Source organism: Oncorhynchus keta, chromosome 34 (assembly GCF_023373465.1).
Source record: "Oncorhynchus keta strain PuntledgeMale-10-30-2019 chromosome 34, Oket_V2, whole genome shotgun sequence".
In the NCBI taxonomy this organism is placed as follows: domain Eukaryota; kingdom Metazoa; phylum Chordata; class Actinopteri; order Salmoniformes; family Salmonidae; genus Oncorhynchus; species Oncorhynchus keta.
The window spans coordinates 56,263,530-56,276,570 of NC_068454.1; the positions used below are offsets into that span (position 1 = coordinate 56,263,530).

The 13,041-nt window shown below is 48.0% G+C and overlaps 1 protein-coding gene across 1 annotated transcript in view; it reads right to left on the reverse strand.

The window, feature by feature from the left end:
- Nucleotides 1-9,998: 9,998 nt before the first annotated feature.
- LOC118367328 (forkhead box protein O3-like) overlaps nucleotides 9,999-13,041 on the reverse strand; it is a 35,215-nt gene continuing 32,172 nt past the window's right edge. The window contains exon 2 of the mRNA XM_035750678.2: nucleotides 9,999-11,802. Within this exon, the coding sequence (XP_035606571.1) occupies nucleotides 10,096-11,802 (1,707 nt within the window). The 3' untranslated portion in view covers nucleotides 9,999-10,095. The remainder of the gene's footprint in view (nucleotides 11,803-13,041) is intronic.

A 13,041-nucleotide genomic window follows, 5' to 3' on the forward strand; every position in this document is an offset into this window, starting at 1 on the left:
AAAAATTGGGCGTGCAAAATTATTCAGCCCCTTTACTTTCAGTGCAGCAAACTCTCTCCAGAAGTTCAGTGAGGATCTCTGAATGATCCAATGTTGACCTAAATAACTAATGATGATAAATACAATCCACCTGTGTGTAATCAAGTCTCCGTATAAATGCACCTGCATTGTGATAGTCTCAGAGGTCCGTTAAAAGCGCAGAGAGCATCATGAAGAACAAGGAACACACCAGGCAGGTCCGAGATACTGTTGTGAAGAAGTTTAAAGCCGGATTTGGATACAAAAAGATTTCCCAAGCTTTAAACATCCCAAGGAGCACTGTGCAAGCAATAATATTGAAATGGAAGGAGTATCAGACCACTGCAAATCTACCATGATCACTCTGGATGAACTGCAGAGATCTACAGCTGAGGTGGGAGACTCTGTCCATAGAACAACAATCAGTCGTATATTGCACAAATCTGGCCTTTATGGAAGAGTGGCAAGAAGAAAGCCATTTCTTAAAGATATCCATAAAAAGTGTCGTTTAAAGTTTGCCACAAGCCACCTGGGAGACACACCAAACATGTGGAAGAAGGTGCTCTGGTCAGATGAAACCAAAATTGAACTTTTTGGCAACAATGCAAAACGTTATGTTTGGCGTAAAAGCAACACAGCTCATCACCCTGAACACACCATCCCCACTGTCAAACATGGTGGTGGCAGCATCATGGTTTGGGCCTGCATTTCTTCAGCAGGGACAGGGAAGATGGTTAAAATTGATGGGAAGATGGATGGAGCCAAATACAGGACCATTCTGGAAGAAAACCTGATGGAGTCTGCAAAAGACCTGAGACTGGGACGGAGATTTGTATCAGAGAGGTGCGGGGGGCTGTGGGTTAACTGTCTTGCTCAGGGGCAGAATGACAGATTTTTACCTTGTCAGCTCGGGGATTCGATCCAGCAACTTTTCGGTTACTGGCCCAATGCTCTAACCACAAGAGGTGCTTCTACAAAGTATTGACTCAGGAGTTTGAATAGTTATGTAAATGTTCACTTATGTTAATGAGATTACATTTTCAATACATTTTCAAAATGTTTTAAAAACATGTTTTCACTTTGTCACAATAAGTTTTTATTTATTTAATCCATGTTGAATTCAGGCTGTGACACAACAAAATATCAAATAAGTCAAGGTGTATGATTACTTGTCATTGAGAATGAATGGGATAGAGAGAGAGAGAGCTATGACAGGCTAACCAATAACCATTCAGCACAGAATGTGGCGTTAGAGGTCAGGCCCAGAGGGATCCCGTGATTGGTTCTCCAGAGAGCAGGTCACGCTATAACATCTGGCAGTGAGTCTATCTCGTCTCCCCTCAGACACTCGTCTCCTCCACACACACACATACACACACGGCGAGATGACCTTGAGAGTGGCTGCGGGATTTTCTCTTTTCTCTCACTGAGCAATTACCACTAAAGGGAGAGAGCGAGAGTGCTCTGGAGGGTTCTTGGTGAGAGAGAGAGGGAGAGAGAGAGAGGTAGAGAGAGTGAGGGTCCGAAGCCAGAGAGAGAGAGAGTGAGCGTGGGTGGCTGGCTGGCTGGCTGGCTCTAACCTACAGGGTCAAGGCCTCACACAGACAACACTACTCCTTTAGCAGAGCGCTCGGGGGCAAGCCTGGGGCTAGGATTACTAACTCACGGCTTGGGCTTGGGGAGAGAGAGAGAGGGGTCAGAGGGGTAAGTGTGAGGGAGGGATACTGTGTGCGTGCGGGTGCTGATATAAGCAAAGTGTAAATGGCCTTGGCTGGGAAAGGAGAGGGAGAAGCGATTCTGATCTGAGGACAAGGGTGGTACATGCACACACTTAGAAAAAGGGTTCTCAAATGGTTCTTTGTGGAGATCTAGGGTTCTACATGGGACCTTTTTCATCTGATGAGCTCTTTCTGCTTCTGTGTAGCACATTTTGTTTTATAAGGGCTCTATTTTAACAAAACTAACGCAATGGTAAATCTTAGCGCTAGTGGTACCATTATAGGTTCAGGGGTGTGTCAGAAATATTGGTGCTATTTTCACAGCTGGAATTATTGGTGCCGTAGCTGGCGGTGGCGCCATTTATTTGATGAAAAAACAAGTTGTGGCCCCTCGCTGGCCAATCAGATTGCGCTCCATAGCTAAATATGCTGTTTTATTTATGGTCTTTTATGTATTGCGTTGTCATCAACTCCAATTCGAATGTTAGTCCGTTATAGCCTAGTTCGTTAAATAGCCTGCCTGATATTTACTTCAATATGTTGAACATGTTTGCAGCCCACATTGTTCTAGTTGCATTGCTTTAATATGGAAAATGCCCGTGTGCCAGTTTTTACATGACCAAATTGCAAACTAACATGCGTTTGACTCTTGCACCTCCTTAGAGCCAGACGAAAATAGAGCCCTAAGAGTGCAGAGATTGTAACAGACTAAAAGGTATATGGCAAGAGATCTAAGAACAGTTGATACAGGCACATATTAAATACACTGGCATTGAGAGACACGAGAAACAGATCTGAGGCCAGTCTCAGAAGGAGGTGGGGAGGAGAAGAGCTGTAAGCACTAACGAGTTCGGAATTCATTCAGAATGAAACAGTGGTGAGAGAGAGAGAGAGAGAGAGAGAGAGAGCTGTTCGCCTATGGGAGGATCAAGGCTATTATTGCTATTATCAGTCTTATTTTCTCTCTCCATCTCTCCCTCTCTCTCTCTCTCTCCCTCTCTCTTTCTTGCATGTACGCACGCACGCACGCACGCACGCACACACACACACACACACACACAAACACAAACACAAGCGCACACACACACACAGAACACAGACACACTCTCTCCTGGCAGTAAGAGGGAAGACAGACTGCTCGCCGGTGGAGCTGTAGGAGATTCTAATGAGATGTCTATCGCCTCAGTCTAGACTCTCTCTCCTCTCAGCGAAGACGAACCGACGCCACAGCCGCATGCGAGGGGGAATTGCAAGAGCCTGGGTGAGACGAGATATAGCAGGGTGTGTGTGTGTGTGTGTGTGCGTCAGTGAGTTTGAGTGTGTCCGATGCTGCCTCATTGCCTCTCAATATTGTGATGGATGGCCTCACCAACACAACACCGTCCTCTTCCCCACCACCGAAACCCCCACACACACACACACACACACACACACACACACACACACACACACACACACACACACACACACACACACACACACACACACACACACACACACACACACACACACACACACACACACACCCTACACACACACCACTGTAACTGCCTGTTGAGGTATCCCTAAAAGGCTGACGTAAAAATCCGCCCTTCAAATTCCACCACCCTTTCTCCCTCTCCACCTCTACCACCACAGAAACCTCACCATTGGCAAAGTCATGGCGACAGCTATAGATGCATCGGTTCCCGTGCTCACCCCTCTGCTCTGCCCTGATTCCGTATGAACAATGCTTCATATCAACACTCATTCATACAGAGAACCAAGGCCGCACGAAGCACAGTTGTCATCCAAGCCCTGGTCAAAAGTAGCGCACTACATAGGGAGCCATTTGGGCACATCCCAAGTCTATTTCCACACACAACACTATCTTTCATTTGAGTTCAACAATGGCACACTTCTATTTTGTTATTTTTAACAGTCACTTTTTAACAGACTCCACATTGCATGTGGAAGCAGACTTGGTATCGTTTGTCGACGGTTGTTAGCGGCTCGTCCCCAGCTGGTCCTTGATAAGCTGCAGCTTCTCTCTCCAGAGGGAGGGATGAACTCTCTGTCTCTCTTCCTCTCTCCTGGGTTTTAATCAGTCACTTTCTTGCAAGGCGACTTCTCTGGGAATCTGGACGCTGCTGTGTACACAAACTCTGTGGTGATTAAGGTAGCGGGAGAGGCTGAGAGAGAGAGAGATGCTGAGAGGGAAAGAAGGAGTAAGAGAGAGAGATGCTGAGAGAGAAGGAGAAAGAGAGAGAGAGTAAGAGAGAGAGATGCTGAGAGAGAGAGAGAGAGAGAGAGGAGAGAGAGAGAGAGGAGAAAGAGAGAGAGAGAGGAGAAAGAGAGAGAGAGGACAAAGAGAGAGAGAGAGAGAGAGAGAGAGAGAGAGAGAGAGAGAGAGAGAGAGAGAGGAGAAAAAGAGAGAGAGAGAGAGGAGAAAGAGATAGAGAACTCTTGTCAGCAGCCAGATTGAAGTGCTGCTCCAGGTTACTCAGAGTGAGAGGTGCTGTTTTTTTTCACTTTCACTCTGTCTCTCACTCTCTCTTTCGTGTCTATCTCTCTGAGGTCCATTGGTTCCAGGTGATGCTTACTGAGGGTCAGGGTAGACTGAACACTGGATAACGAAACACACATACACACACAGAAGGCTCTCCACTGCAGGCCTATTAACTACACTACGGCTGTCTTCGATTCTGAGCCTCTGTCTAACACACACACAGACACACACACACACAGTCTTTCTCTATTCCTCTCATCTTCTCAATTCAGTTTATTCAATTCTCTCTCTCTCTCTCTCTCTCTCTCTCTCTCTCTCTCTCTCTCTCTCTCTCTCTCTCTCTCTCTCTCTCTCTCTCTCTCTCTCTCTCTCTCTCTCTCTCTCTCTCTCTCTCTCTCTCTCTCTCTCTCTCTCTCTCTCTCTCTCTCTCTCTCTCTCTCTCTCTCTCTCTCTCTCTCTCTCTCTCTCTCTCTCTCTCTCTCTCTCTCTCTCTCTCTCTCTCTCTCTCCATTGATACATGAACTACCAACCACAGCCTACATTTGACCTCTCTCTCTGAGCTCCGCAGTCCCCAAGCCCCAATCCTCCCCTACAGCAACCACATAACCCAGTATTTAAGCATCAGAACCATTTCTGATTCAGAACCTGTGTGTCTGCTCTTGCCCACGGGAGGCTAGTCGAAGCATCGCTATCTCCTCGCGATCAACCCTAACGTTCCAAAGCTGCCGCCATTAGCCACCCTCGCTAATTACTCTCTCAGTATCAGCCCGTAATTATTGACGCCAGTCGGCCCTGTTCCCTGTACGCCAGTGCTGCGCTAGCTAAATCAGGCTACGACGCTTAACGCTTAGCTCCCCATGTGGGATTAGGCCATGTGTGATAGAGCGGGGGGGATACAGATTTGAGAAGGGGGCTCAGGGGTATTCATTTGACATTAATTGTGTCATCACCTCTGTAGCCCCCTCTGGATGTCTGACTTGAGATCTGCAGTAGTATTATTAGGCTACAGGGAATAGCTGGTTTTCATCTTTCTCCTCTCTCTATATTCACATTTTAAACCGGGGTGACCTAAGGATAAGCACGGATCTAAGACAATAGGGCAATTTATGACAGACCAGGACCGTGATTCCATCTGAACAGCAGCATAATGTGCACTGATGACAGTTATATCAGCATCCTCATTGAGAATGAAATGAAGCTCGATTCTAAGTAGAAATGCATCTGATCAGCATTAAATCAAATGGATCCGTCCTCAGTATTATATTCTAGTGTTATATTAACCTATAGGTCTTGGTTGGCAGTGCCCACCCCGTGAGTTTTTTCTATGCTATACCATCACCAGGCTCAGTGAAGCAGACCTGCGTTGAACTGTTTGAGTGGGAGAATAATGGCACCGGAATGTATAGCCTCTCTCTCTCCGATAATGAGGCAACAGAAGACTGGTCCATCCCTGAGGCGCAGCACCTGGACTGAGCCGTCTGCTTTTTCTTCTCTCCTCTGTCTTTCTTTCGGTCTCTCTCTCTCTCTCACCATCTCTCTCTAGCTATTTCTCTCCCTCTCTCTCTAGAGGTGGGGGTGGCAGAATGGAGGGATGGGGATATCCGCCTGACTTGTAGAGCAATGCCTTCTTCCATCCCCTTTTCTGCTTAATCACACGTGCTGGCGTACGATCCAGAGGAACGGAACTACGCAGACATCATGTAGAGTATATGTGTAACGGCTTGTTTGAATTATTCAGTACAGTGATAACTGTTATGTATTGAGAATTGGGTCTTTTTCAAATTGTGTTTCTCTCTCTGGTTCTCTCCTCTCTGGCTTTTTCCTCCATATGGTCCACCACCTCCCTCTTTTTCCCTCCCTCCCTCCCGAGAGTCTCTGCCGAGTGGAGTCAATTAAAAGCGAACATTTCAGTGAGAGGAGTGTTTGGGCGCTCCTGTGTGCCCGCGCTCCTGTGTGTGTCTGTATGCGCCTTTGTGTGTGTACCTGTGTCCATGTGTGTGTGTATGCGCGCCTGTCTGTGTGTGTGCGCATGTGTGTGTGTGTGTGTGTGTGTGTGTGTATGTATGTATGGAGGAGGAGACTCCCCTGCGGCCTGGCAGTATTTCGCTCTCCTCCTGTGAAAACGCCTCAGAAGGGACTGGGACAGCTGTGACCAAAATACAGCGGCGATGACACCCCCCCCCATCTCTCTCTCACACACAGTTTTTGCTTTCGCACATACAGAAGGAGACACACTAACATACAAGAACACACAAGAACACGCATACACACCCAAGGGCACACATACACAGGGACGCACAAACACACACCCATCAACATATGCATACACTATTTTAAAGAAAGAAAAAAAAACTACTCGTTCACAAACACACACTTTTGAAGCAAAGTGAGTCTGTGTGTGCTGTATGCAACACAACACACGCAGTCGCTCACACAGGTATATGAAAGAACAAGGAATGAAGGACACACCAGCACAAGACAACTCACGAATCAGGGGATTACAATGGAAATGTCATCACACAATCGTGGCAAATCCTCGCATGGAACCACACAAGTGTAGAGCAAGAAACAGAGCAAGAAACAGATGCTTTCTTTTCATGTCATTTATTTAACAGTCACCAGATAAGATACATTCTCTTAAAAAAAGAAAGACGACAAAATTAATAATTCCTTTTTGAGTTTAAAAACTATTATACAATATCGTCAATATATAGATTTTTGTACAAAATAAAATCCTTACAACTATAAAGAAAGTGTGACGCGGAAACAAAGACCAAACAAATGGGAGGGAAATGGGAGTTGGCTCACAAACTACCACACTCAGGGGTGACAAAGACCCACCTCTTTCATAAATAAATATGTGTATAATAAAATGTTATATTATATATAGCTCTATTTTCCAATATCGGGGCGTCACTAAACCTTTTTAGCGCAGGCTATAACATTTCGCCAAGACCTCCACACATACTTCACAGACTGAGATTGAACAAGAGACGACATCCACAGCAGAGCGTGTCTACTGAGGGAGACGGGAGAGCTGGTTCATGTTCTTTAGGCATCAAACGAACAAAAACTGACTGAATCGGAGCGGGACAACCTGGACTTTGTCCAATAAGAATCACTCATTTTTGGGTTTCCGTTGCAAAGCGCTTTAAGACAGTTCGCAACGGTGTTCTGCGTGTGCCCTAATGAACATGACCCATGGCTCTCTCCTGTCCGGAGGCTTTGTGTGGAACTAGAGTGTGGTGGCTAGAGCTACAGTAAGTAGACTCCCCACATATACACAGACACCGTGGTCCAATTCATAGGGACGGGTGTAGCCTAGAGTATAGGGTGTGGAGGGGGCGGGGGTCACAATCCCGATATCTGCCTTCACACATTACCATGCCGTATCCACCCTGTATGTCCCTTCAGAACGTCAACGTTACAACGACAACAAGAGAGAACGACGACAAAAAAGGGAAACACGCTGAATGTGGAGACGAGGGGAAGGAAGGTTGGAAGGAACAACAACCCTGTCTGACAGAGATTAATGCCAATCTGATTGGCTGATTGTTTTTGCCGTCTTTTCTACCCCTCTCCGCCTATATGTACAGTACCTTATGCCAGAGAACTCCCACCGGGCCCAAAACACAGTCAGACGACCTCATAACGTGTGCAAGGGCACACAAAATACAGATGACGACGACGAAGCGGATGACTTACGACACAAACACACTACCCGTTTAAGACACACACGCCCAAAAAGGACGGGGAAAGGGACATGATCATGTGATTCTCGTCTTTTGACCTACCATCAACCTGTGTTTACTTATTTTGTGTGGTGTTCTTTTTCCCACCAGCGCCCTTTCCGAACAGACAAACCGACAAAAACGGACAGCGTTGTCTCCCTCGGGCCAGGATGACTAGGCGTTAATCATGGCTATCAGTCAGCACATTACGTTAGCGACAGAGAAAGGGATCAGAGAGAGAGAGAGAGAGAGGGATGGGAGGCTGTTGCGTTTAGATTCCCGATAATGATGCATGGCCGCAGCATCACTTTGGAGATTAAAAGCAAGATGCTGAATTTCAATCAAGACCCAGTTTAATGGGTCGGTCTGAGGGATGATCACTCTGTCTCCTTTGGCAGAGGAGAGAGAGAGAGAGAGAGAGAGAGAGAGAGAGAGAGAGAGAGAGAGAGAGTGAGAGAGAGAGGTTAAAGAAAGGAGAGAGAGAGAGAGAGAGAGAGAGAGAGAGAGAGAGAGAGAGAGAGGTTAAAGAAAGAGAGAGAGAGAGAGAGAGAGAGAGAGAGAGAGAGAGAGAGAGAGAGAGGTTAAAGAAAGGAGAGAGAGAGAGAGAGAGAGAGAGAGAGAGGTTAAAGAAAGGAGAGAGAGAGAGAGAGAGAGAGAGAGAGAGAGAGAGAGAGAGAGAGAGAGAGAGAGAGAGAGAGAGAGAGAGGTTAAAGAAAGGAGAGAGAGAGAGAGAGAGAGAGAGAGAGAGAGAGAGAGAGAGAGAGAGAGAGAGAGAGAGAGAGAGAGAGAGATTAAAGAATGGAGAGAGAGAGGTTAAAGAAAGGAGAGAGAGAGAGAGAGATTAAAGAAAGGAGAGAGAGAGAGAGAGATTAAAGAAAGGAGAGAGAGAGAGGTTAAAGAAAGGAGAGAGAGAGAGAGGTTAAAGAAAGGAGAGAGAGAGAGAGGTTAAAGAAAGGAGAGAGAGAGAGAGGTTAAAGAAAGGAGAGAGAGAGAGAGAGAGGGGGGAAAAAAGAAAATGAAAAAAGCTCAAGAAAAAAAGCTGGCGCCACAAAGACAAAATAAACCCTGGTTGAGGCAAGGTGATACGCCATTTAGAATGTTCTCTTCTGAATATTCCAAAGATTAATTCAATTGACATAATGACAGAATGTAACTGACTAATATAACATACATTTCGACTTGCACAGTCAAGTAAAGCACCAGATTATAGTTTTCAATTAGGTCAGTGAGGAGGCACAGGTTGTTGTAAGAGTCTTTCCCAAAATGTATAATTTGACTAATACGAGCCAACGACAAAGAGACCAAATAAGCAATCAATCAGAAATCTTTGCTGACATTTTCCCTGCTTCCCACTGGCAGTAAACGTAGCAGCATAGCAACCCCCATTATACATCTATGCCACAAATGTATCTACAGATTCTGATTCTTGCACTTTCTTTATTTGTTCAGCAAAATGATATGTCAAATACCGTACCCGCCTTGCAAACAGCCAAACTCTGCATGAATTTGCCTTCTACGTGAGCAGTCCTGGGTCCAAATACCATTTGAGATATTTAAAATCCATTCAGCTTTTGCTGTCGTCTGCCTGGAGCGCAAGATAGGCGGGGTTTGCACTTTTGCGACAATTCTATTGGTTCCATTGCACCAGGCAAACTCAGTCAAGCCCAGATAAAGTGATGGAAAGGATTTTGAATAGTATTTGAACCCAGGTCTGTTTGTGAGTGAGCTGTGGAGTCTGACCCACTTGTTTTAAAGTGCTTGGTGAGTTCAGGTCTCATGATAGTAGATGAGAAAGGAACAACGTTGGGCAACAACACAGTTGAGATTGTCATCACAGTATACAGCTGATGTGAGAAAAACCAATGTAACATGAGCTACAATATCCAGAGGGAGTCCGGGCAGGGAGGGACGGGGGCTTTTTATAACACAACATAGAAAGGTATGGGAAGTGAGTGACAGTGTTTGTCCCATCTCCTCTGTTTTCAGTCCAGGAATGACACAGTCAAGCACAGTGCTCCCCAACATGTTAGTGGGGAGGGGGTGGAGTCTGTCTATCTGAGGGGCGGTGAGGGCTGGCCTGCAGCACTCTGGGTAGTGGAGTCTTTTCTGAGGCCTGCCCGGAAGCACTCCGGGAAACGTCTCAGCCGGGCACCCAGCTCTGGTTGTTGTGGGCTTGCTGAGGGCCTGCCAGTCCACTCATGCCCACCCCCACCCCCACCCCCATCCCCATCCCGACCCCCTGGGCCAAGGAGCTGTCAAAGTTGAAGTCCATTTCCTCTCCGGAGTCCATGATATCGTGGAGGAGGATGGACTCCACGTCGCAGTCCAAGCTCCCGTGGAAGATATCCAGGTCCAGATCAGCTAGTAGTCTCTCGTGGGGGTGAGGCTGGTGGTATGAGCTACCATGGTAGCTGCCTCCTGTGCCACCTCCCACCATGCCCCGTTGGTGGTGGTACAGTCCACTGCCCATTCCTTGGTGTTGGGGGCTGGGGTAAGTGTTGTGGCAGGGGTGCGAGGGGTGGGGGGCGGTGGCCAGGTGGCAGGAGTCCTGAGGCATCCCCAGCATGCCGGCCGGGTTGGGTGGCAGGGTGGTGGAAGCGGGGAGGTGGGCGTGGGACGGGGGGCTGTAAAGATAGGGGGCTTTGTGACTGTAGGGCTGGAGGTGGCCACTGCTGATGCGTGGGGCCAGGGCTGGGGCTTGAGTCGGTGTGTGCGTTGTGTGGTTGCTGTGGTTCTGACTGAGGTTGTGGCCAAGATGAGGAGAGTTGTGGTTGTGGTTGGTCACAGGGTTGAGGTTACGACTCTGAGTACCGTTGTGACCATTGTGGCTGTGAGCCGAGTTGTGGTTTGTGTGGCTGCCATTGTGACTGTGTGCTGCATGTCCGTTGTGTCCGGAGTGATGGCTGTGACGGGTGGAGCTCACTCCGTTCGTGGAGGGCCCCATCATGGAGTGGGCATCTCTCTCCTGGCCCAGTATTATGTCCTTGGCACAGTACTGCTGTGGAACTCCAGGGCCTCCTGTTAGCAGGCTCTGCAGGGCGTTGGTCCCTGAGTAGGCCCGCATGGTGCCGCCGAAGCTAGCAGGCTTATTCTCCTGGATGGTCTGCATGGGTGAGTGGTGGTGCAGCATGCCCATCCCAGCCTGGCTGTAGACCGCGCCGCAGTATGACCCCTGACCTTTAACCCCAGGGTTGTAATGATAGACCTGGGGAAGTTTGTGGCCTGCCGCTGAGTGAGGATGATGATGGTGGTAGCTTTCCTCCATGAGCCTCTCCTCCAGGCTGATCGCCCCCGTGAGATTAGCCAGCTGGGGCAATTGCTCCACGGGTGGACAGTGGCCTCCCGCGGCCCCCATGGCCGGGGAACGGGCGCTGGATGAGGGGGAGGGGTAGAGGTGGGGCGAGGCCGAGCAGGAGAGCCCGCCTTCCTCTGACTCCTCCAGCTTGACCTCAGCCAGGATGGGCGAGAGGCGCCCGCTCAGGGTCGAAGTAGACGAACTAGCCCGGGAGTGGAGCTCCGTCCAGGCGTCAAACTCTCCTTCCACACCCCCAGCTACCCCTATATTGCCTGGGAGAACCTTCCCCGGTGGGCTACCCTGCTCAGGGGAAGCCTGGAGCCCCACTTGAGCCCCAGAACCAATCCCCGGCCTGCCCACCCTCTTGCGGCTGACCCGGCCCTTGCTCTTCAGGTACTTGGTGCTGCTGTCCATGGAGACGGTTCGCCGGCGAGGGGCCTTGCCCATCTTGCCCCCCTCAGGGTTGAGCATCCACCAGGAGGACTTACCCGTGCCTTCGTTCTGCACCCGGATGAAGCGCGTGTGGAGGGACAGGTTGTGTCGGATGGAGTTCTGCAGACATAGATAGAGATATATATATAGAGAGAGGGGGGGTCAAGAGAGAGCGGGAGAGGGGGCGAGAGAGAGAGAGAGTGAGAGAGGGGGCGAGAGAGAGAGAGAGAGAGATTAATTTAGAGTGCACGTTACATTGTTCATCATATTATATACGGTGAGCATTTTCACCGTTTAACACACTGGATCCCACCGCTGCCACCTAACGTCACACTTTAGCTCTGGGTGAGGACAGCGAGTGACTTTCAGGCCTACGAGTACTGGCCGCCTTTGTGCATGTCCCAGAACTCGTCATCTGTAGACATCAGCTGAATCAAGTATGCATATGACCCCTTTTCATATGAAACAACTGTCTGTCGGAGAGGAAACTAAGAGTGCCAGCGACTTTGACGACGTGCAACCTGCCAATCTGATCCCAAGCCTGCTGCTCCATACTGATGACTGTTTAAAGGTTTATCTCACACACATTGAAGCCACTGGGGAGTGTGTGGATTCCCCTTACAAGAAGAGCTTCGCTGATCAATATGTACCAGACAGTTTGTGTTTATGCTTATAGAGCCGCTCTACACTCACCATCCTGGGGCTACAAAAGACTTGCTAGTACCTTGTCGGCCCTCTAAACCGTAGACACCAGGGCCCAGTTTGTCTTGAAGTTATCTGTCCATATTTCAACTACCGGATATGATTAAATGCATAGAGTCAATTAATAGTCCATTCTGTTTTTATCAATTTAATCCTATCCAATAGGCGAAATCCAGATAGATCACTTTGGAGAAAAAATGGGCCGATAAATCAATTGCCTGGTAGGTAGTCCACAGGGGTATACTACAAAGCCGGATAAATGAGTTAGCCAGCTAACTTTGATAAGCAACCCGATAATAACTACCCATTTCTGCGTCATTAAGACATCGAAACTAAAATATGTGTTTCTGGTTGTCGAGTCAACTTAGACCATGTCCATTTCAAGGTTATCTTTCAAAAAATGTTTTACATTTTTTTCAGAATGATTAGGTTAGCTGGCTAACTCATTGATCATGCTTCGTGGTATACCCCTCAGTAGTCTACAAAGTAACCCAGTCTCTCTGTAACTCTCCTGCCTACTCACCATCATGGCGTCTACAAACTAGCTACTTGTGCCTTTACCAAACAGTAGGACTCATGAAAATCTATTCTTCACTCTGTAGTCTAAACTGGAGTGAGCCAGACTCTTTGTACAATCTATCAGGTGAGAGTGCAAAA